The 26,429-nt window shown below is 38.7% G+C and overlaps 1 protein-coding gene across 2 annotated transcripts in view; it reads left to right on the top strand.

The window, feature by feature from the left end:
- Positions 1-26,429, top strand: part of pcdh15 (protocadherin-related 15) — a 709,890-nt gene that overhangs the window by 252,895 nt on the left and 430,566 nt on the right. For both annotated transcript variants that reach the window (XM_031905917.1, XM_031905916.1), the window contains exon 5: positions 15,069-15,229. In XM_031905917.1, the coding sequence (XP_031761777.1) occupies positions 15,069-15,229 (161 nt within the window). The remainder of the gene's footprint in view (positions 1-15,068; positions 15,230-26,429) is intronic.

Raw genomic sequence — 26,429 nt, 5'->3', positions numbered from 1 at the left:
TTGCGAACCCCATAGACTTCAATGGGAAGGCGAACTTTAAAACCTAGAAAAGCCATTTCTGGCCAGAAAACTGATTTTAAAGTTGTTTAAAGGGTGCCACGACCTGGACAGTGGCATGCAGGAGGGGGATCAAGCAAAAATTTCTCTGAAAAATACTTTGTAAAAAAAACGCCAAAAAAAAAACGCAAAAAAATAACGCCAAAAAAAAACGCCAAAAAAAAAAACGCAAGCTATTCCTATGTATATAACGCGGCGGAAAAACGCGGCAGGAAAACCAAGGCGAAAAAACGCGGTGCCAAAAAAAAACGCGGCGAACCCAAAGTGGCGAACATCGGCAAAAGTCCGCAAATTTTCGCGAACGCGAACACCCGATGTTCGCGCGAATTAGTTCGCCAGCGAACAGTTCGCTACATCTCTAATGTAGAACTATCAACTTAATTTTTTATCTATTTTTGAAAGAATTAGGATTGAATGATGTGATTACAAACATTGAAATAATCCGCACTCACTATAAATGAACTGTTTTTGATAAATCATTGATTTTCTGTGTTTTTGGTGGATCCTATTTTTCAGATTGATTATCTTTTTAACTTAATGACATTAAAAGTTATATTTTAATGCCCAAGGCACCAAATGGAACTTTTTCCTTTTTCTAAATATAAGTTTTCCCACTTTCCCTGCAGAATATGTTTTTACATTTAACAAAGGTTGTTCGTGTTCTTGCAAGAAGGTTCCCTGCAATCGAAGAGTTTCATGAATGGGATGTTGTATCAATGGTTCTTAACAAGCAGAACGATTTGACAGGCGTAATTTGTACTTATCCGTTACGATCTGTGGGCCAAAAATGTGCGTCGGTTTATTACAGTATTTCAAAAACTGGTTACAAAATGGTCCACAAAGCTCGTTAACCAAACACAATAGACACTAATGGAAAATCAAGATGTAACCGAGTCGTCTTTTTATCCTGACTGCTTACAGTATTGTCCTTGATGCAAATGATTGAACTAATCAACCTCTTTGATTGATTTTTTTATAAATTTGCCCCTACGTTCCAGACACACATTTCTAATTAGGTCAAAACCAATACGGGGAACAATTCAAAGAGAACTAGTTTTCTAGTTACTTCTAATATTCATGAAACCAGTGTGTTACAGCTATTTATAATTGCAAAATTATACATTTTATAAATAGTTCTAAAAGTACAGGTATGGGATCCCTTATCCAGAAACCCATTATCCAGAAAGTTCCAAATTATGGAAAGGCCATCTCCCATAGACTCCATTATAAGCAAATTAATTAATTTTTAAAAATGATTTCCTTTTTCTCTGTAATAATACAGAACCTGTACTTGATCCCAACTAAGATATAATTACCCCTTATTGGGGCAGAACAGTCCTATTGGGTTTATTTAATGGTTTAATGATTCCCTTTTCTCTGTAATAATAAAACAGTACCTGTACTTGATCCCAACTAAGATATAATTACCCCTTATTGGGGCAGAACAGCCCTATTGGGTTTATTTAATGGTTACATGATTCCCTTTTCTCTGTAATAATAAAACAGTACCTGTACTTGATCCCAACTAAGATATAATTACCCCTTATTGGGGCAGAACAGCCCTATTGGGTTTATTTCATGGTTAAATGATTCCCTTTTCTCTGTAATAATAAAACAGTACCTGTACTTGATCCCAACTAAGATATAATTACCCCTTATTGGGGCAGAACAGCCCTATTGGGTTTATTTAATGGTTAAATGATTCCCTTTTCTCTGTAATAATAAAACAGTACCTGTACTTGATCCCAACTAAGATATAATTACCCCTTATTGGGGGCAGAACAGCCCTATTGGGTTTATTTCATGGTTAAATGATTCCCTTTTCTCTGTAATAATAAAACAGTACCTGTACCTGATCCCAACTAAGATATAATTACCCCTTATTGGGGCAGAACAGCCCTATTGGGTTTATTTCATGGTTAAATGATTCCCTTTTCTCTGTAATAATAAAACAGTACCTGTACTTGATCCCAACTAAGATATAATTACCCCTTATTGGGGCAGAACAGCCCTATTGGGTTTATTTAATGGTTAAATGATTCCCTTTTCTCTGTAATAATAAAACAGTACCTGTACTTGATCCCAACTAAGATATAATTACCCCTTATTGGGGCAGAACAGCCCTATTGGGTTTATTTAATGGTTAAATGATTCCCTTTTCTCTGTAATAATAAAACAGTACCTGTACTTGATCCCAACTAAGATATAATTACCCCTTATTGGGGCAGAACAGCCCTATTGGGTTTATTTCATGGTTAAATGATTCCCTTTTCTCTGTAATAATAAAACAGTACCTGTACTTGATCCCAACTAAGATATAATTACCCCTTATTGGGGCAGAACAGCCCTATTGGGTTTATTTAATGGTTAAATGATTCCCTTTTCTCTGTAATAATAAAACAGTACCTGTACTTGATCCCAACTAAGATATAATTACCCCTTATTGGGGGCAGAACAGCCCTATTGGGTTTATTTCATGGTTAAATGATTCCCTTTTCTCTGTAATAATAAAACAGTACCTGTACTTGATCCCAACTAAGATATAATTACCCCTTATTGGGGGCAGAACAGCCCTATTGGGTTTATTTCATGGTTAAATGATTCCCTTTTCTCTGTAATAATAAAACAGTACCTGTACTTGATCCCAACTAAGATATAATTAACCCTTATTGGGGGCAAAACAAGCCTATTGGGTTTATTCAATATTTAAAAGATTTTTAGAAGACTTAAGTTATGGAGGTCCAAATTACGGAAAGATCCCTTATCCGGAAAATCCCAGATCCTGAGCATTCTGGATAACAGGTCCCATACCTGTATAACATTTCAGAAGGAGATTTGATACAGAATATAAAAAAATAAATATTTCTTCATGGTACATTCTTCCACTAGAAAGTCTCGGTATTGCCTCCTCCATGTGAAGCCCATAATGACTTTTGAAGTTGAAACAGAACAATAGTATTAATCCTCATCAATGATCATTGAGCTGTTCATATAGTGAGCGATCACATTAATCATTTCCTCGTGAATGTGTGCTTGCCTAATGTGCTTGCCTTCTTAACGGCTCTGCTGGTAGCTGAGCAAAACTACATGGTGTTCCTATAACAATAGGTTCCAGCCAAGAAAGCCATTATTGTGTGTCTAAGTTCAACAATGCAGCTCAATAAGACGTATTAGATGCACTTCTTTAGCTTTGTAGGTTAATCACCAAAAAGAGCAATTGTAGTTTGAGCAACTGAAAACTGACTAGTCTGTAATTACTAGCGGGAAACTTTTAAAGACTACAATTCAGTTCTGATGTCAAGACATAGGTTGTTTTTAGGTAGATCATTATCTGTCGTTAGCTTTCTCTTAGTATCCAGAATTTGTTGTAATGTATATTATATCAGAATCAGAATTCTTGCTTCAACTCCTTAAGTGTTAGTTCAGTTCATACATTTTGCTCGTAAAGGATACAAAAATAATAATACGCGAATCTGTCCAAAAAATTTGCGAATCGTTAAAAAGATTCGTGAAACGGCAAAAAATTCATGAAACAGTGAAAATGACCCACATAAAAAAAAAAAAATGACATGCACAACTTTTCTTTTTTTTTGTATATTCTTTATTTTTAGTTTATAAACAACAAATAGTAAAGCAGGAGAAATCTCACCTATAGGGGCTGATTTACTAATCCACGAATCCGAATCCCGAATGGGAAAAAATCGGATTGGATTTTGCGACTTTTTCGTATTTTTTGCGATTTTTTCGTCACCGTCGTGACTTTTTCGTAGCCGTTACGACTTGCGCGAATTGTCGCGACTTTTTCATAGCCATTATGACTTGCGCGAGTTGTCGCGACTTTTTCATAGCCATTATGACTTTCGTGAATTGTCGCAACTTTTTTCGTATTGAGCTCGAAAAATTTGCGACAATTCGAGAAAAAGTCGCAAAATACCGATCATTACGAAAAAACCGCATTCGGACGCTTTTCGGACGTTCGTGGATTTGTAAATGTGCCCCATAGTCACATTGAACATTTTACCAATCAAAGTAAGTCAGGCTTTTTAAAAATGATTACACCTGCATAAAGAATAGAAATTTCAATATTGATCTATTTGTGCACGAGGGACGAGTCATTTTTGTTTACGCGTGCAACAATTTTTTTTGACAATTTGTTTAACGCGCCGCAAATTTTTGTTGCCCGTTTTGCGAAACATAGAAATTCACAGCAAATCTATGCCTGGTGAATTATTTCGCCCATCACTATTACAAACCCCTTCATTTTATCACTAGTGATGAGTGAATATTTTCGCCATGGATTTGCAGCGAATTTCCACATTTTGCCAAAAAAAACTTTTGGCAAAAAAAATTCCAAAATAGTTGCGGGCATGTCAAAATAGCCACAGAAGCGTCAAATTGGGCGCAATTGTGTATAAAAAAAGTCGCGACAAATGCGTTTCACAAATTTTTGCCCGTTTCATTCATTTTTCTGCCATTTCACAAATTTTCGCCAATGAGAAACGGGACAGATTCGCTCATCACTATTTATCACATATTTTAGTCCCAGTACCTGATATAAAAGTTGTATTACAACCGTAAAATAATATTATTATGATGGTGTCTTTGACATCAGACACAGTTAAATGATATTAATGTCGTTGTAGATTAGAGCTAAAAAAAGGATATTATTAAATAATAGTGTTATACTTGTTTATCTTTCATACATCTTCTGTGCCATGTTAGTTCAACAGTGCATTTGCATTATGTTAAGTGAATAAATGATGAAACAGTAAATGCATTATTTATACTGAGCTTCATCTTGGTGTAATATTTAGATTCACTGGGCTGTACGGAGTTTGAAATCAGTAGGCAGATTACTGTTGCTGATTAGAATTTGTGTTCCGTAGAACAGATAGCATATTAAATATTATGTTGTACAGAGTAGATCCAGCAAGTGAGGCAGAGAAGATAGAAATGATCTTTTACTATAACTTAAGCTGGACATACATGGCAAAGTCACAGGACCTAATTTGCCCACCCGTGTAGTAGGCCCAATCAGACTGATTTGATATTTGGGACCCAAGGCCCAACAATCCAACATGAAGGCCTATTAAAAGAGGACCACCCCACTGTGCCAATGACCCTTGTCCAATATTATATTAAAACCTGTTTGATATTTTAATATTTGATCAATTCCTGCCCAGAATTAGTCATATATAGGTTTGTACCCATTCAGTAAGCTACAAATGCAATCTGGAGTGGGTAAACTGGCCTATGTATGGACAAAGTATATATATATATAGGATATGCAAAAATAATAGGATCTATTATGTGGAATGATTAGGAGTCTTTTTCTTTTTTTAGTTAATGGGCTATTCCTTACTGTGCAGTACTGTGTTTCTAGGTTACTAAATAATTTATATTGAGAAAGTCTGGGGAACCAGCTGAAACGTTAGTTCTATGCCTTTTAATAAATATTGTAATTACCCTTAATCCCTGTGTGTGCGGATTCTGATCATCGAAGGTCTACACAGAGTTCTTTGAGAACCGCAACCAGGCACAACAGTTCCTATACAGAAGAAAAACAAAGAAGATAACATTTAAAGAGAAACATCCATGCAATGTATTGAAGCCACCAGGGCCGCCATCAGGGGGACACAGGGGGGACACTCATCCCAGGCTGGAGGATGCTGGGGGGGAGCAGGAGGATGCTTGGGGGGGCCCTGGGGGAAGCAGGAGAATACTGGAGGGAGCTGGAGGATGTTGGGGGGCCTTGGAGCAAGCAGGAGGATGTTGGGGGGGAGCCGGAGGATGCTTGGGGGGCCCAGGAGGAAGCAGGAGGATGCTGGGGGGAAGCCAGAGGATGCTTGGGGGGCCTTGGAGCAAGCAGGAGGATGCTGGGGGGGAGCCGGAGGATGCTTGGGGGGCCTTGGAGCAAGCAGGAGGATGTTGGGGGGGAGCCGGAGGATGCTTGGGGGGCCCAGGAGGAAGCAGGAGGATGCTGGGGGGGAAGCCAGAGGATGCTTGGGGGGCCTTGGAGCAAGCAGGAGGATGCTGGGGGGGAGCCGGAGGATGCTTGGGGGGCCCAGGAGGAAGCAGGAGGATGCTGGGGGGAAGCCAGAGGATGCTTGGGGGGCCTTGGAGCAAGCAGGAGGATGCTGGGGGGGAGCCGGAGGATGCTTGGGGGGCCCAGTAGGAAGCAGGAGGATGCTGGTGGGGGGGGGAACCAGAGGATGCAGGAGGACACTGGGGTTGGAGCAGGAGGAAGCAGCGGGGACACTGGGGGAAGACCACCAATGTTTTAGGGGGCCCTGGGCTGGCAAGCAATGTTTTAGGAGGTAACTGCCCTGGCACCAATGCAAAACATAATCCCTGGCCACCAATGCTTTAGGGGGCCCTGGCTACCAATGTTTTAGGGGGCCCTGGCTACCAATGTCTGTGTGTCCTTTGTATTGATGGGAGGGGCCCCGTGATTTCTGATGGCGGCCCTGGAAGCCACACAAAGACCTATAATTACTGTCTGTCCTATGTTTGGTGCATGCAAAATGGGGCCATAGACTTAACCCTATACTTTCCACATAAGTCAGAGAAACAAGTTCCTCCTCTAATAAAACACCTCTATTTGAACAGAGTAACTTGCATTTACCCTGTGGTTCTTCCACCCTATGGTGCTACCATCCAGAATCCCATATAAACTGAGGTCTTTGCTTCTCAACACCAAGGAAGGGTTGCTGGAAGATTACATGAAATATTTACATGATTTTGCTGATGCCTTAGCTAACACATTGGAACATATGGAGAGATTGTCCCTTCTATTAAAGACAACCACAAGCTGTTCATACAAGATTTCCTCAAAAGACTTGTATATCAAAGACTACATATGTGATCTCCATGATGAAAAAAAGATTCTGTATTTTGCACATTCTAGAAAAAAAAAAGAAAAAAAGAAAAAAAACTGTATCAGCAGGAGGTTAAAGTAGAAGTGTACAATTTGGAGCTGATTATTAAACTTGGATAAATAGAGCAGCTTGTCGTGTTAATTGACATCAACGATGCTACAAAGATCTAGAAATACTGACAAATAAACCCATCTGTGTGTTTAATATTATATTAAATAAAAGTCTTTCTGTATTATTGTACATGTACCATGGTAGGTAACATTGCGTTGTATGAGTAAGAACATTTTAAAGGGGAGATTCACCTTATGTTATAGGATGGTCATTGGCCAACTTTCTAACTGGCCATCATTTGGTATAGTTTTTGAATTATTTGCCTTCTTCTTCTGATTTTTTTAAAGTTTTCCAAATGATGGAAACCTATAAATATATCAGTCTCTCGTTCTAACCACTCCCTGGTTGCTAGGGTAATTTGGACCCCAGCAACCAGATTTTCAAACTGGAAAGCTGCTGAACAGAAAGCTACAACCCCTTTAAGCTTTTCCCATTTGATTTAAGTAATTCAGTGTAGTCATGAGCAAAATTTTTTGCCAGGCAAGGATTCGTGGGAAATTTCCATGTTTCGCCATCTGGGGATTTTCTCGCAAAACTGACAAAAAATTTGCACGTTTGTGACGTTTTTTTACGTATGTAATTTTCGCAAAAAAAGTCGCCCTTGTGTTCAACAAATTTTTTTGACCTGTGTCATTTTTTTTTTTGGCGAATGGCGAATTTTGTCGCCCATTTTGCGAAATAATCCACCTATGGAGAAACGCATTAATTCGCAGCAAACCCATGCCTGCCGGATTATTTTGCCCATTACTGTCTGTAAAGTATAGCACTTAGATATGGTTTATTTAAGGTTCTAAAGAACTTTTTTATGATATTGGGCTGATCTCTAGCATTTCCTATAACACTAGGTGCTGATTTGGATAATTGAAAATACTACGCTATATGAATTCCTGATTTCCCCGTTTTTGCCATAATCGCTGATCTATTTTTTTTATTGTGTAACTTGTATAAACCCAGTCACAATGAGTCTTCAGGAATATCAGCAGGGACCAGGAATGTTTGTGAGAAGCCCATAGTCCACAGTTATGATCCATAAATATCCCAGTACTGGTGCTACTGTCATATTCTTCTGGGATTCTCCCAATAGTCATTGTGAAGCAATCTGCATTGATTCTTTCCATTTTATCAATGCTTCCAGGAATAAGTAGTTGTGCTTTATAGGCCAAATCCAATAGGATAACTTGTTTGTTCAATGTCTTGTGATGCCTCAAGGTTATTTAACTGACAATTTGTTAACTAAAAATAGTCTAATGAGATTAAGGGGTTTAAAAAAAAAGACTCATTTATATAAGGGATTTAGATGGTTGGTGAGTCTTTCAGGTGAGGACTTGTTACTGTGACAAATCAAAAACAAAATGGGAACTGTAAATGTAGTGGCGAATCAACCCTGATTGGCTAACCCTATCTTACCTATAATGCTGCTGACAAGAGACTGGAAAAGCCAAGTAAAATGTCATGGGCAATAGTAATGGGCGAAATGTTTTGTCAGGCATGGATTTGCGGCGAATTTCTGCGTTTTGCCATTGGCGGATTGTTTCGCGAAACGGATGAAAAAATTTGCTGCAGAAAAATTCACTGCGTGTCCAAAATTTGTCGCCTGCGTCAAAAGAATAGTTGCGCGGCAAAAAATAATAGTCGCAGGGGTCAAAAGAATAGCCACGGGAGTCAAAAGAATAGCCACGGGAGACAAAAGAATAGCCGCGTGACAAAAGAATAGCCGCGTGACAAAAGAATAGCCGCGTGACAAAAGAATGGCTGCGGGCGACAAAAGAATAGCCGCGTGACAAAAGAATAGCCGCGGGTGTCAAAAGAATAGCCGCGGGCATCAAAAGAATAGCCGCGGACGACAAAAGAATAGCCGCGGACGACAAAAGAATAGCCGCGGGTGTCAAAAGAATAGCCGCGTGACAAAAGAATAGCCGCGGGCATCAAAAGAATAGCCGCGGGCATCAAAAGAATAGCCGCGGACGACAAAAGAATAGTCAAAGACAATTTTTTTGACGCACGTCATTTTTGCTGTTTCAAAAGATTCGCAAATTTTGTGGCAAAACGAGACAGATTCGCGCATCACTAATGGGCTGCCCTCTTCCTTTGTTTAATAGCTGAGATCCCGAGCCTTTGGACATTTTATTAACATTTGAATATGAGTTTTGCACCAAAACTCGCAGGTTTCTGAAACTCATATGTAAAAATTTGCTGTCAAAATCTGGTGGGTTTAAGTAAGAAGGAGTTGTCCTCGCAAAATTCAAGCAATTTTTTCAATTTGAGGAGTATTCGAGTTTTTATTTTTAAAAGATTCAAAAAAATAAGTGCACATTAAAGTTTATGGAGGTTTTTTAAGTAACTATCCCTTTAAAAATCACATATTTGAATTATAATAGGCCCCTTTGTATATAAATTAGAAATTTTGGTTAAAGCACTTAATGACTAGAGTTATAAACTGTGCCACATTGGCCACCTATTTTTTTTATCATATACTTTACTATCTATCAATAGTGATGAGCTAATTTTTTTTAGCAGGCGTGGATTCGCACATTGGTGACTTTTTTTGCGAAATGGCCACAATGGAGTCATGTAAAAAAAAGTCACCACTGCATCCAAAATAGATGTGGTTGCATCAAAAATGTCATGTTTCGCAAATTTTTTGCCGAAGCAAAAGAGGACAGATTCGCTCATCACTATCTATCAGATTATATTTTAAGGTTGATTGTAGGTCTTATAAGAGGAAAATTATACCCCCAAACAGCTCATATGTAAAACCCTGCTTCATCTAAATAAACCATTTTCATAGAAATATACCTTTTTAGCAGTATGTGCCATTGGGTAATCCTAAATAGAAAATTGCCATTTTAAGAATTAAGGGCCGCCCCCTGGGATCATAGGAGTCACAGTGCACACAAACAAGCCAAGGCACACGTACATGCTAGGCCCCATCAGCCAATGAATGGACAGGGTTCTGCCTGTTAATCCCACACAACTTCCTGTTACAGTTAGAGCTGCATCACTTCCTGTCAGCTGATCTCTGAGGGAGCACACAGCCCATCACTAAATGGCGGCTCAAGGGAAAGGATATAAAAGGGCAATATTTACTGATATATATATTCCAGTTTAATCCAAATATAGATGAGAGCACCAAAAAGCAGAATTCTGCTAAAATGCTATTTATTTCAGACCAAAAAACACAACATGTTTCGGGCAATGTGACGCACTTGATAAAGGGCGTCACATTGCCCGGAACATGTTGTGTTTTTTGGTCTGAAATAAATAGCATTTTAGCAGAATTCTGCTTTATGGTGCTCTCCTCTATATTTGAATTGTATTGAATGGCTCAGCGGTGAGCCTTGCGAGGATTGATGCATCAAGCCTGATCTAAGGGCTGTGCGGTTGAATACCTATTTGTTGATATATTCCAGTTTGGCGAGATTCTTTAATAGGCCACTTAACATAATATATACTATAAATCTGTTGGTTAAGTATTCATTCTGGGGGTATAGTTTTCCTTTAAACAGGCATTTGCACAGTTTTCTCCATTAACAAATGTTATTACCTTCCACCATAACAACGTTCTCTATACTTTTTAGATGCTATTCCAGGTTAACTATTCGGCATCCTTGGGACAAATAAGAAGGAGGAGTAAATGTAGCATCATTTCAAAATATATTTTTTAGAATGACTATCTAGCGACACTGACGTGGTTTGACAACATAGACTTTCCATCACATCTGCTCCCTGTTTAATAAGCTCAATAAACTGTGCCTGTATTCTGTATCGCACCTTTCTCATTGCCCGATTCATTTATTTGGCTCCAGAGCTACATTGGCTTTTCATTTGTCTGGGGGTTATCTTCAATTAGAGGATCCGTTCCGATACACCCCGAAGACTTATTTCTCCGCACAATTGAAAAGGTTGTTAAAGGTGAATAATTATCGAGGGAAAGTACATCCTTTATGGCCCCAGCTCTGGTGGCATCTCCTACGGAACATATAGTGAAGCTGGCTACATCATTTACTTTAGTGTTGACAGTGAAATACAACAAGATACAATATAATGAGCTGCTATTTTTAGCCAGTAGTAGAAGTGTTCTACTGTTCTACTGCAGAGAATAATTTGTTTCTAATGCTTCACATTCATGACACGCGGAACCTTTCTTTTGTTGTTAAATACTATGGTTTGATGTAGTCACATTCGTTTCTCATCATGGACTAACGTCTTGGCCAAAAGTCACGGTTATGATTTTACTTGTTGGCTAATCAAGAGCCCCAAAGAAGAAAGGAGTGTATCACTGCTTGTAAAAACATTGCACATTTAATTAGTTCAACATGCTATTCAGTAAGGAAAAGGGTATAACTTCAGAGTATAAGGAATACTAACACTGATAATTTTAAAATCCCTTCTTATGTTTTATTTCTTTGAAGCAAAGCTAATTCATAGCTTAATTGCAGCTGTAATTAGAGGCATTATTGGACTTCTTTAACCACTAGTATTGTTCTCCCCACATCGTATGGAGATAACATAATGTTACTGTACACTGTGTCTTTTTTTTTTTTTAATTTTCTTTATTTTTTATATTTTCAAGAATAAAAGGGGTACAGAAAAAGGAAGGGGAGGGGGTAATGACATTTGTAATGATCTTCAGTTACATTCAGCATAAATAAACGTTAACAATAAGTTCCTTCTTTGACCTTGATCCCGTGTAGAAAAAGCATACCAAATTGGGAATTTCGTATATGAGTTCATAAATCAACGGGTTTGTGCGGGGTGATTAGTTGTGAATGCGATCCAGGGTTCCCATAACCTCCTATAAGCTATACTTTTGTTGTGGTTCATAAAGGTTATCTATTCAAGTTTTCTTATTTCTTTGACTAAATATATCCATTGTAAAAATGTTGGGGGGGGGGGGGGGGGTCCCTTGCTTTCCAAAATTGTACACTGTGTCTTAATTAAAAGAGAAGGAAAGATAAAACCTAAGTAAGCTTTATCAGAAAGGTCTATGTAAATACAGCGATAAGCACTGAGTCCTTTATCAAAAGAAACACAGGATTTCTAGTCTTCTTTTTCGTAAACATGTTCTTGGGTATCAGAAAAAATCTTCATTCCCCAGGCCAGAGTCTGTGCAGTTCTCTCCTCCTTCCCCTCTCCTGCTCCGCCCTCCCATAAAATTCACTCCCCCTCCCTTAGGAATGTGTAATCTGAGCTAAAACGGCTAGAGCTACAGCAGGAAGCTACTGAGACCAAGCTAAAATGGCAGCTGCTATCTTAAACAAACAGAGAAAGCTTCTAGGGTTCTAGCTTTCTGCAGAATAAATATAGTGTTCTAGGTGGCACTAATGTGGCAAATCTATTGGCAGTAAAAAAACAAAATGACTTTCCTTCTCCTTTAAGATGTGGGAGTTTATTTATAAACCATATCATCACCCAAGAATGGTAATTGTAGTTTGATCCAACCCAACCCTTAATTATGATAAGAAAATCATCTGGCACTAATCAGTTGACAGTCTATCTCTGTTTAATTAGAAAACAAACGCTCTATTTTATCCTAAGAAAAAGATGAAAGATTTTCATAAACTTTGGAGCTTTTCTGTGCATTTACAAGAAGATGAACTGAGGGGAATTCCTGATGTGAATTCAGAATAAAAACATTCTCTCACATTCATCTCTATGACAGCAAAAAGAGACATCTGGACACATACTGGGATTTTAGTGATTCAAGCTGTGATTTTTTTTAATGAAATATACTGCAGAAAGCATAAACAGTTTAACTAAGCCATGATACAGTATATTTTGTCTGTAGGGCAATTATGAATGTTACAAAGGATGTTTTTGAATGATATGGCAAATAAATACATAGATAAAGACATACAGTGTATTTAATGCTGTTTGTCTTGACCATACTTTAAATTAATTTTTGCATTTTAGATCTGGTGAAAAAATGTTTAAAAGAAAAAAAAAATCATGAAAAATAAAAAAGGAAACAGGGGCAAAATAATTTTTATTTAATTAACAATCCATAAAGAGCAGGTATTAGAAGAACCCCTTAGTGACCAAAAGAGGGTAACACATGCATCAATGATATATTTCCGTGCTACTCCAAAAAGGTAACACTTTGGGGCCCATTTACTTACTCACAAACTGGCCGAATGCGTCCGATTGCGGTTTTTTTCGTAATGATCGGTATTTTGCGATTTTTCGGCTAATTGTCGTGACTTTTTTGTTGCCATTCTGAATGTTGCGCAAAATCTGGCGATTTTTTCGTAGCGTTAATACTTGCGCGAAAAGTCGCGACTTTTTCGCAGCTTTCGCGCCGAGTACGAAAGATTCGGATTCATTCAAGCTTCAGTATGGTGACTTTTCTTGGGCCAGGTTGGAGCTGCAGGGTGCCATTGAGTCCTATGGGAGACTTTCCTTGGGCCGGGTTGGAGCTGCAGAGTGCCATTGAGCCCTATGGGAGGCTTTCCTTGGGCCGGGTTGGAGCTGCAGAGTGCCATTGAGCCCTATGGGAGACTTTCCTTGGGCCGGGTTGGAGCTGCAGAGTGCCATTGAGCCCTATGGGAGACTTTCCTTGGGCCGGGTTGGAGCTGCAGAGTGCCATTGAGCCCTATGGGAGACTTTCCTTGGGCCAGGTTGGAGCTGCAGAGTGCCATTGAGCCCTATGGGAGACTTTCCTTGGGCCAGGTTGGAGCTGCAGAGTGCCATTGAGCCCTATGGGAGACTTTCCTTGGGCCGGGTTGGAGCTGCAGAGTGCCATTGAGCCCTATGGGAGACTTTCCTTGGGCCGGGTTGGAGCTGCAGAGTGCCATTGAGCCCTATGGGAGACTTTCCTTGGGCCGGGTTGGAGCTGCAGAGTGCCGTTGAGCCCTATGGGAGACTTTCCTTGGGCCGGGTTGGAGCTGCAGAGTGCCGTTGAGCCCTATGGGAGACTTTCCTTGGGCCGGGTTGGAGCTGCAGGGTGCCATTGAGCCCTATGGGAGACTTTCCTTGGGCCAGGTTGGAGCTGCAGAGTGCCATTGAGCCCTAAGGGAGACTTTCCTTGGGCCAGGTTGGAGCTGCAGGGTGCCATTGAGTCCTATGGGAGGCTTACAAAATCATGCTAAGTCTGAAAGTTTCGCCCGCCGCTTAGGAGCGCTCAATACGAAAAAGTCGCGACAAGATACGAGCGCATCGTAATGGCTACGAAAAACTTGCGTTTTTTCGCGCAAATCGTATTGGTAACGAAAAAGTCGCGACAATTTACGCAAAGTCGTAAAGGCGCCGAAAATTTGCAAAAAATACGAAAAAGTCGCAAAATGTTCGTTTTCCAATCAGAATTTTCCCAATTTGGATTCGAATTCATGTCTTAGTAAATGTGCCCCTTTTTTTATTTCAATCAATTAAAAACATTAACAGCCCCATGTGGATAGGCTATACAATTTTTTTTTTTTTCATTTCCTTTCCCTCATTTTTAGAAAAAGTTTTCTTTTTACCCTCAGGTAAAATTTGATCCAATTCTGGAAATGAACAGTGTTAATACATTTTAGCTGCTCAGGCCGACACCAGTTCTTGAGGATGTTTTCAAATTATGATATGATTATAACAAAGGTTATATCGTTGCTTGTAGATAAAGATCATGCTGAGAGGTAGAAGCTTTTTGTTTTTCCCAATCAATAACAGTGAAATTAATATGTTGAATCTTCAGTTATTTTCCAATAATCTGCGCAGCATTAAAAGGCAATTCTCCATATATACACAAAATGTATTTGTAGCTTTTATAGTCTTTGTGGGTTTTTTTTTTTCCAAGGCAACAAAATGCTGAAGGCCTTGCTAAGATATATCATATTGATTGTTAGATACTCATTATAAGCAATAATAATACATCTGTTTGACTTTTTTCTTCAGTTTACTGAATATCAAACTGCATAGATAAAGGGCAATTGTGTCATTACCATGACGAAAAGTAATGTGTTCCAGTTGTTCACTCTTATTGCTTTATTGATGCAAAAATATCCCTGTTGGTTTAACCCTGTCTTTTTTGTTACTTTTTTTCCCCAGGCACAATAATTGTGGACAATATGCAAATAAAAGGGACGGCGGGAGTTCCTGATGCCACTATAGAACTTTCCTTGAAAGATAATACTGACTACTGGGTCATCTTGGAGCCAAAAACCCAAAGGCTATACCTCAACAGCACAGGGAGAGTTCTGGACAGAGATGTAAGTTTATTCATCATCATCATTCCGCGAAACGGCGGAAAATTCGCGAAACAGCAAAAATGTCGTGCGACAAAAAAAAATTGTCGCCCGCGGCTATTATTTTGTCGCGCGGCTATTGTTTCGTCGCCCACGGCTATTATTTTGTCACGCAGCTATTGTTTCATCGCCCGCGGCTATTGTTTCATTGCGCGGCTATTGTTTCGTCGCACGGCTATTGTTTCGTCGCCCGCGGCGATTCTTTTTTGACGCCGGCGACAATTTTTGGACGTGCGAATTTTTTCATCCGTTTCGCGAAACAATCCGCCAATGGCGAAACACGGAAATTCGCCGCAAATCCATGCCTGGCGAAACTTTTCGCCCATCACTAATCATAAAATAAAATGTCTATCTGTACAGGTCAGTGTACCTGTATACATATATTTTTTAACATATTTTTTTTAACAGTTAATTAAAATAATGCCACTTTTCTTATACATCACTGACTACAGTGTTATGAATGCAACCTCATTCTCATCCTAGATCCACGTCTCTGTCTAGTTATTTACTCACATCTTCTCAGTTGGCTGTTCCTCTCTATGGTGTCTTTACTAGAGATGTAGCAAACCTCACAAAAAAAAGTTCGCGAACTTCTGCCAAAAAGTGCGAACTTTTGCAAACTTTGCGAACCCCATAGACTTCAATGGGAGGGTGAACTTTAAAACCTAGAAAAGCCATTTCTGGCCAGAAAACTGATTTTAAAGTTGTTTAAAGGGTGCCACGACCTGGACAGTGGCATGCAGGAGGGGGATCAAGGGCAAAAATTTCTCTGAAAAATACGTTGTTGACAGCGTTGTGTTTTGTGCTGTAAAGGGCAGAAATCACACTACATTTCTAAACTTGTGTAATAAACTGCTTTTACAAGGACTATTGGGTTACAGCAGATGATCAGCAGGACAGCTGTCCCCAGCAGCTACATACAGAGCAGTAGAAAGTAGATTACTAGTCAGCAAAGCTACCTAAACTGTCCCTCAAACCCCTGCACAGCTCCCTCCCTATGCTAACTCATCAAGCACACACAGGCAGAATGTAAAATGGCTGCTGGGCTTCGGTTTATATATGGAAGGGAGTGGTCCGGGGGTGGTCCAGGAGGGAGAGCTGCCTGATTGGCTGCCATGTATCTGCTGGCTCTGGGGTGAGAGGTGAAAAGTTGGCTCCAGCTAAGGCGAACCCAAAATTGCGAACATCGCTAAAAGTTCGTGAACTTGCGAACACCCGATTAGTTCTCCATCGAACAGTTCGCTACATCTCTAGTCTTTACATCTTATGACTGGCAGAGTGGAATCTACACCACTACCACTAGACCTTTTGCTGTGTTTAGTGATGGGCGAAAATTTTTGCAAGGCATTAATTCGTGGCGAATTTCCGTGTTTCACCATTGGCGGATGGTTCAGCGAAACAAATGAAAAAAATTGCCACGGAAAAATTCACCGCATGTTCAAAAATTGGTGCAAGAATAGTCACGTGGCCAAAAATAGTCGCAAGAATAGTCACGGGCGTCAAAAGAATAGTCACGTGGCCAAAAATTGTCGCAAGAATAGTTGCGAGCATCAAAAGAATAGTCGCGTGGCCAAAATTGTCGCAAGAATAGTCGCAGGCATCAAAAGAATACTTTCACGTACAAAATTTGTTGCAAGAATAGTCGTGGGTGTCAAAAGAATATTGACAGGCGGCAATTTTTTTTCTGCTCGACATTTTCGCTGTTTTGCAAATTTTTTTAAAGATCCACAAATTTATTGGCGAAGCGAAACCGGAAAGATTCACTCATCGCTAGCTGTGTTTGTAACCTGTAGCTTCCCCACTGACCACTCATAAAGAGGTCCTTTATAAAAGCACTTTTAGAACATATGTTTAAGAACATTCTTCTGCCATCATCGAATAATTTGAATCAAGGTAATAAATTCCCTTTGAATACTTTGGTTTTCACATCAAAAAAACAAAGATTTGCACTTTTGATTGGCTGGCAGTTGAACATCTTAGCTGCTAAAGCTCAGATTACACATTCCTAATGGTGAGGGGAGTGAGTTTTATGAATTTTTATGGGAGGGGGAGCAGAGGAGGGGAGAAAGCTGCGCAGACTCTGGCCATGGGAATGAAGGATTATTCTGAGAGAGGAAGTCAGATTCCAAAGAACATGTTTACAAAAAAGGAGACAAGAAATCATGTGTGTCTTTTGATAGAGGACTCAATTTAGCTTTTCTGTGATTGCTTATGCCTGTATTTACATAGACCTTTCTGATAAAGCTTACTTACTTACAGAAGCGCATGCATAAATACTTTTACATCCTAAGCATTTTAGGATAAAAAAAAGCACTCCCACTGGTACTTTTGCATAGTACCCCTGGTCAGTGCGAACCGCGAGAGGTAGTTGGGAGGTTAATTTTTTACTCTAGCAGCAAGTCTCACATTAGCTTTAGGTCAGTCTATGCATGGCCCCTCTTTAGCCTCCCCAAACAAAGAAAGTCACCCTCCGCCTATGGAGAGTAACATTCAAAAGCTCCTTCTTACCCAAATTGCGAGGTACAAGGTTAATGATTTCCACCTACTTTCAGTTATCACACGTTTCTGGTTGGCATTTTGACTTGCGGGAGCATTGCTGTGGTCATTTTTAGTTTCTATCTGAACCTCAAACATCCCTAGGCTTGACATTTGTTGATATTCTCTAAATGTCACTGAATAATGACATCGGTCTAGAAGCTCAGAAAGGCGTAAGCTACAGTAGAAAACCAATATATGTGTAAAAGGTGACACAAACTGGCCCCCTCGAAAGCATAAATGCACAAGGAACTAGCAAACATCAAATTACCATATGAGTTTTAGTTAGTTGAAAATCTAAAAAGTTGCTTAGCATTATGTTTTCTTTTAGTAAGCAAAAAATTATAAGTTAGGTTGACTTGTTCTTTAAGACTTAAATTCTACAGTATATAGGACTAGTAATGAGCAACATTTTTCTCCAGATTTACAGTGAAATTCCACATATCACTTCTGGCCTCTTTGTTTGCAAAAATGCAGCAAAATTTCACTGCAAAACAGACAAAAACCCTTTAGACCCCAATGTATTTTTGCATGAAAAAGTCATTTCAATGCATTTTAAGAATTTTTTTACATTTTGTTAATTTTCCCGTGGTTTGCTCATCACCCTTAGTCATGAACCTTTTTTTTTTTGCCAGGCGTGGATACCCAGCAAATTTCCACATTTCGCCATTGGTGAATTGGTTCGCGAAATTTTTTACAAAAACTTTTCTAAAATTCACAGTGAAAAAAAAATTTGTGCATTAAAAAAGTTGCGTCAAAGTAGGCACAGTCACGTCATAAAGGATACCGGCATTTTGCAAATTTTTCTGTTGTATCGAATTTTTCACCAAAGCAAAATAGGACAGAATCGCTCATCATAAATCACCAAATTTGATTATAAAAGAACACAAGTTACAAAATCTTTCAGATTGGAGGCACTTTTCATTGTATAAAATCTAGAACCTTTAAAAGGTTACTTTACCTTTGAGTTAATATTTAGTAAATTGTGCAGGTGTAACTGGCAATCGAAGCAACATTTGGTAATAAAGTATAATTTTTGTTGCTACAGCTGACCCCTAATACTTCTAAAGTCTGGTGATTAAGTGCAAATTAGTAGCTAGTCATGGATGAAATTATTCTACAGGCATGGATTTGCGGTAAATTTCCGAGCTTCGTCTTAGGATTGTTTCACGAAATGGACGACAAATTCGCCATGGAAAAATTGGCGAGTCAAAAAATTGTCGCCTGTGTGAAAAAGTTGTCAACCGCATCAAAAAAAATTGTTGTGGACGTCAAAAATAATCGAGGCTCGAGTAGTTTTTTTGGTGCATTTGTCGATTGTTTTGACGCGTACGTAAAAAATACCGTAAGCGACAATTTTTTTTGTTTTGCTGCATGAAAATTTCGGTGTTTTGGGAATCATTTGCACAATTTTTGGGTGAAACTGGACAGATTTGCTCATCACTATTAGTAACCCACCCATCGTCTAATGCTCCTTAGAGGTAGATATATTCATTTTTTAGTTGGGGGGGATGATTGCAGCAAAAAAATGAAGTTTTCCCCAAGCACTGGCAGATTTAAGAAAAAATCCAAAATAGCCACGTTCACAAGTAAAAGCTGTTGAGTAGAACTCAGTAAAAGTCAATGGGAATAGCCTCTAACAATTTTATAAATTTGTTTTCCCAGTTTATTAAAACATTCAAGATTTTCAGCCTCGTTGAAATGAATTGTACGACCACACATTTTCTATTGCGTTTTTGTACTTAAATGAGGTAGCGCTTAAGGAAAAAATACACACACAAAAAAAGTTGCTCATGTTTTCACACTTTTTAATGTGATTGCATTTTTTTCTCAATCTGTAATGTCAGGTTGAAAAAACAAAGGAAATTTTTTAATTAAAGGAAAAAAATAATTTGTTTCAAATGTTTAGAGACCATTCCCTTTGACTTCCGTAGAAACTTTTACTTGCTGAATTTTTTTGTTTTTATTTTTGTTAATTTAATAAATTATCTTTTGGGTTTTTTTTATGTCTCAAGTATATTCATGATCATTAGCGATGGGAGAAATAATTCAGCAGGCATGGATTTATGGCAAATTTCCGCAAGTGGTGGATCTTTACGCAAAATGGGCAACAAAATTAGGCGCGAAAAAAATTTGGCAAGTGGCAAAAATGTTTGCCTTAGTAAAAAAAAAAAATGCTGCAATGTTTTAACCATTTCACAGATTTTTCATCGTTTCGAGAATCTTTTGCAAGATTTGAGAATTTTCCAGCAAAGCGAAATTGGACAGATCCGCTCATCACTAGTGAATCTGTCCCGTTTCTTTCAAAAGATTTGCGAAGTGGTGAAAAATTAGCAAAATGGCAAAAATGTTGCAAGGAAAAAAAATTGGCGCCCGCGACTATTCTCGCGACAATTTTGGCAGCGCGACTATTCTTTTGACGCCCGCGACTATTCTTGAGACAATTTTGATGCCCGCGACAATTTTTGGATGAGCGACTATTCTTGTGCCAATTTTTGGATGAGCGACTATTCTTGTGACAATTTTTAACGTGCGACTATTCTTTTGATGCCTGCGACTATTCTTGGCGACAAATTTGGATGTGCAACAATTTTTTTGACTCCTGCGACTATTCTTGTGACAATTTTGACGCCCGCGACTATTCTTGCGACAATTTTGGCAGCATGACTATTCTTTTGACGCCCGCGACTATTCTTTTGATGGCCGCAACTATTCTTGAGACTATTTTTCAGAGGCAAATTTTTACATCCGTTTCGGACGTGGAAATTCGCCGCAAATCCATGCCTGGTGAAATATTTCACCCATCACTACTCATCACTAATGATCATTAAAATTTTTTATAAATGGTACCACCATTGTCATAAACAATATGGCCTGTATGTGTTATTGTTATCAACAAACTCAAACCAGGTTGAGAAACTGTCGCACAACTATTTTGTCACATGCAACTTTTTTTCACATGACCGTGGCTGTTATGACACAAACACCCCCAGTTTGACTCAACTGTGCTTATTTTGACTCAACCCCGACATTTTTTTGACATAACTGCAACAAATCTTCTGCCTATGTATGTTCTGATTATACTTATATCAGGCTGAATCATGCATTGCATTCACTAGCGATGGGCGAAATAATTCGGCAGACATGGATTTACAGCGATTTTCATAATGTGAAACGTTAATAATTATTTTTTAACTCATAAATGTTATTCTGATTGATTACTTGTAATTACGATTGCAGTTTATTTTGTTAATTGGTCCCGGAAATTTCCTAGTTTCATTTTTTTTCAAGGGTTATGATTTGCCATTTATAGCTTAACCCTTAATTTAGACCTCTTCACTATAGTTGGCTCCCACGTACCTTTTATATGATATTCGATGCCAGATTTACAATTGGCCCTGAAAGAAAATGTTTAATTAATGAGTAAATTCAATCTTTGAAGCATTATTAACATATACCATGTATATTAAGGAGATTTCAAGGCTGCCATCTGTTATCAGTTAATGGTAATTATTTACTGTATCCTCTATATCTAAAGTGGCAATGTGTTATGTTGAAAAAAAATAACTGCTATGATGTGTTTATATCTCGTATTTATCTATAAATTAGCAAACCTGATGAAAAGTTTTCATTGTTTACTTATTTTGCCCTGCGCCTATGCAGTAGGAATTACACAAGATATTTTGTGTACATTCATTTATGGGCAAAGTAGCAATCCGAACGTGAAAAAATATAATTACAGATGTGGTTGAAAGCTCATTTTTTTAAACCAAATTTCTAGAAACTAAGGGGCTGATTTACTAAGACACGATTTCGAATCCGAATTGGAAAAATTCCGATTGGAAACGAACATTTTGCGACTTTTTCGTATTTTTTGCAAAGTCGCGCCTTTTTCGTAGCGTTAAAACTTAAAAGGCACAACGTTTTGCGCAAGTTTTAACTCTACGAAAAAATCGCGACTTTGCGCAACTTTCGTAATGGCTACGAAAAACTCGCGTTTTTACGCAAAAATCGTAAAGACGCCGAAAAACTCGCGTTTTTACGCAAAAATCGTAAAGACGCCGAAAAAAAATCGCAAAATTACCGATCATTACAAAAAAAACGCAATCGGACGTATTCGGCCCGTTCGTGGGTTAGTAAATGTGCCCCTAAATGTAGATACTAGTGATGAGCAAATCTGTCCCGTTTGGAAAAGATTCACGAAATGGAGAAAAATTCACAAAACAGCGAAAATGTTGAGCATCAAAAAAAATTGTCTATTTTTTTGACACAATTTTTAGTCACGAAAATCAAATTTTTCCGCAAACAAATTTTGTTGCCTGTTTTGCGAAAGCGTCCACTAATGGCGAAATGTGGATATTGCAGCAAATCCATGCCTGGCAAATTATTTCACCCATCATTGGAGATACTGATCAGAGTGGCAATCACTTATGAAAGTGGTTCTGACTATTAGAAACAAAGGTAATATTGCCTTTTTTCTTTCCAGTATATTGGGCGTGGCTTCATAATTCCTTCTGTTAAGCACTGCAGTATAAAAGCTACATTATTATCAGTAGTGATGGGCGAAATGTTTCGCCAGGCATGGATTTGTGGCGAATTTCCGCGTTTTACCATTGGCGGATTGTTTTGCAAAATGGATAAAAAATTCACAGAGGAAAAAATCGCCATGTGTCCAAATATTGACGCAAGAATAGTTGCGCATCCAAATATTGACGCAAGACTAGTCACACATCAAAAGATTTTTTTTGCCGCACATTTTCGCCGTTTCGTGAATCTTTTGAAAACGAAGTGAAATGGGACAGATTCGCTCATCACTAATTATCAGTAATAATAAATGATCATTTACCATTTATAGAATCTATGAATCAAGAATAGATGGGCTGCAGTGCTGCCTTGCAGAATTTGCAGGTTCATATTAAAAAATACTGGGGTAATGTAGCTCTCAAAGTTTGCTTCAGACCAAAAATCCATGGAAAGTGATCAAATAGTCAGTACTGGGCCAAACCTTTGATGCGCCGAAGGCAGGATCCAGATCACCACACCCCCCCTGCTTGTCATCCTCCATCCCACTCCTCCCCTCTAACAGTGCTGTGATATCCTGCACCAGGCCACACAGGACCCAGATTGCCACGCCCCCATGCTCGTAGCCCTCCCTCCAACTCCTCCCATCTAACAGCACTGCGATATCCTCCCTACCAGCGCTACCTAGCGAGCAGGGATTGGGGGCCAGGGGAGGAGCAGTAGCTACAGACCAGACAGTAGAGCCGAGTTGTGGCAGAAAAGGTACGTGCTTGGCGCTTCCCAGCTTTTGCGCCCTAGGCCTCTTCTGCCTACCCCTAGTTCCGTCCCTGCAAACAGTAAATGCTGGTTGGTTGCTATGGGTAACTCAATGGAAAAAACTTTGCATTCATAATTACATACCTAATGTATTTTTATCCACATTTCCTCTTCTGACATTGGCGAATTGTTTCACAAAACTTCCACAAAAATTACCCGTGGAAAAATTGGTCACGGATCAGAAAAAGTTGTGGTCGCATCAAAACAGGCGCAGTTGTATCAAAATGGGTGCAGTTGCATCAAAATAAGTCATGGGCGACCACAAAAAAGATGCAATCGACAAAAAATGTCACATGACAAATGCGTCTCGTAGATATTTCTTGGAATTTTCTTGGGGGTTTTTTTTGAGCATTTTACAGCGAACGAAATGGGGCAGATTCGTTCATCACTCGATAGCATTTATACTCGTATTTAAAAAGAATATCTATATTCTCTATGGAGAACATACATATTTATTCATGGATACACAGACATTTAAAATAAAGTATAATACTAAAGACACAAAAATAACTTTATTTCATTTGAATTATTCAATCTGTAGAATCATGAATATACTGATTTTATGCAATATTTCTCAAGGAGAAAGCCTGCTGGTGTGGAACATTTTTTTTTGTTTTATACATGCAATGCAATTTATGGTTGGGAACTCACAGTATCTTTGCCTTTGGCTACCAATATAAACTTTCACTTCAATTAATTATTGATTGTTAAATACTGTTTCTTTTGCTTTTTGAAAGAGCGAGAACAGATATATCCTCATTGCTACTTAACAAGATCTTAAAAATACCCATTTATGGTTTAGTTTTTCCTGAAAGTTGTGTTTTGATTTGTAAAATGCCCGCATTTGTTGTAATGCTACTTACAACATAAATTTAACTTAATGGTAGAACAACATAAGGAATTGTTAAAGACTAGCGATGAGCAAATTTTTACGGCAGACATTCGCAGCGAATTTCAGCATTTTGCCATTGGCGAATTGTTTCACAAAATTTCTGTGAAAATTTGCGTGACAAATTGGGCATGGTCACGTCAAAAAACCCAGAAGTGACAAAAAAATAGCCGCAGCGACAAAAAATAGATGCAGGCAACAAAAAAAATAGCCGTGGGCGACAAAAAAGACGCGTGCGACAAAAAATAAATAAATTGCGCAACAAATGCGTTTTGTGAATGTTTCACCGTTTTGCAAATTTTCTTGCTGTTTCTTGAATTTAGGGCGAAGTGAAATGGGACAGATTCGCTCATCACTATTAAAGACAAAATCCCATGGTTTTATTTGCGACGGGGCAAAAGAATCATGAAATACATGTTCTTTTATAGAGATGTAGTGAACTGTTCGCCGGCGAACTAATTCGCGCGAACATCGGGTGTTCGCAAGTCCGCAAATTCGCGAACTTTTCGTGATGTTCGCAATTTGGGTTCGCCGGTACCGAAAAAATCGCAAAACTTACGATAACGTTACGAATGCTCCGAAAAAGTCGCAAAACTTACAATAACGTTACGAATGCTCCAAAAAAGTCGCAAAACTTACGATAACGTTACGAATGCTCCGAAAAAGTCGCAAAACTTACGATAACGTTACGAATGCTCCGAAAAAGTCGCAAAACTTACGATAACGTTACGAATGCTCCGAAAAAGTCGCAAAACTTACGATAACGGTACGACTGCTCCGAAAAAGTCGCAAAACTTACGATAACTTTACGAAAGCGACGAAAATTACGAAAAAGTCGCAAAATTACCGATCATTTCGAAAAACGGCGTGTGTCAATTTTTCAGAGAAATTTTTGCCCTTGATCCCCCTCCTGCATGCCACTGCCCAGGTCGTGGCACCCTTTAAACAACTTTAAAATCAGTTTTCTGGCCAGAAATGGCTTTTCTAGGTTTTAAAGTTCGCCTTCCCATTGAAGTCTATGGGGTTTGCAAAGTTCGCGAATATTCGCAAACTTTTTTTTTGAGGTTCGCTACATCCCTATTCTTTTATACTCAAATTTCAAAAATTGCTCATCACTACTTAAAACCTAATAATTAGTGATGACTGGATCTGTTATGTGAAAATTTGCAAATCTTTGGCAAATATCTCTGAAAAATATGTGAAACAATGAAAATGACAATTTTTGGACCTGTGTGTCAAAAAAATGACGCAAGCAATGTTTTTTTTTTTTGTTTGACGTGGGTAATTTTTTTTACAAGCACAACAATGTTTTTGTTGCGCGGCAAATTTTTTTGTCCATTTACTGAAACAATCCACCGATGGCGAAATGCGGAAATTCGCAGCGAATCCATGCCTTGTGAAAAATTTCACTCATCACTACTACTAAAAGGTAGTGGTGAACGAATCTGTCCCATTTTGCTTCACCCTAAAATTTGCGAAATGGCAAAAAATTCACGAAACGCATTTGTTGCGCCTCTTATTTATCACCCGCGTCTTTTTTTTTTACGTCTGCACTTTTTTTGATGCGACCGCGCCCAATTTGACGTGCAACAAAAAAATTCCATGCAACAAATTTTTCCGCTGCAAATTTTCACGGAAGTTTCGCAAAACAATTTTTCAGTGGCGAAATGGGGAAATTCACTGCGAATCCATGCCTGGCGAAAAAATTTGCTCATCACTACTAATAGGAACAATGCAATTAAAAAAATTAGTAGAGAACATTATTGCATGTTCTTCAGTTTATTTTTAATTAACCACATTTTTATAGAGTGAGTGAAAATGGCTTCTCTCCTTCTGATTCTAGAGTTGGCATAATAATTGCAACGATAATTAAGGATAGATTTTAATCGATCATTCCATAAAGTCAGTTGATATATCTGCCCCTAAATATTTCAGTTTTCAAGGCAAAGGTAGGTAGACACACCTCCATAGGAATAAATAATTGTGTATAAAATATATGGTTTCTTAAAAGGAAAACTATACCCCCAAAAAGTGCAGATCTCTATAAAAATATATTGCATAATCCAACTCATATGTAAAACCCTGCTTCATCTAAATAAACCATTTTCATAAAAATATACCTTTTTAGTAGTATGTGCCATTGGGTAATCCTAAATAGAAAACTGCCATTTTAAGAATTAAGGGCCTCCCCCTGGGATCATAGGAGTCACAGTGCACACAAACAAGCCAAGGCACACATACATGCTAGGCCCCATCAGCCAATGAATGGGCAGAGTTCTGCCTTTTGCTCCCACAATACTTCCTGTTACAGTTAGAGCTGCATCACTTCCTGTCAGCTGATCTCTGAGGGAGCACACAGCCCATCACAAAATGGCGGCTCAAGGGAAAGGCTATAAAAGGGCA

This window comes from Xenopus tropicalis, chromosome 7, assembly GCF_000004195.4.
Source record: "Xenopus tropicalis strain Nigerian chromosome 7, UCB_Xtro_10.0, whole genome shotgun sequence".
Taxonomy (NCBI): domain Eukaryota; kingdom Metazoa; phylum Chordata; class Amphibia; order Anura; family Pipidae; genus Xenopus; species Xenopus tropicalis.
The sequence above is the reverse complement of the archived record's forward strand: the minus strand, read 5'-3'. Positions and strand labels throughout refer to the sequence as shown.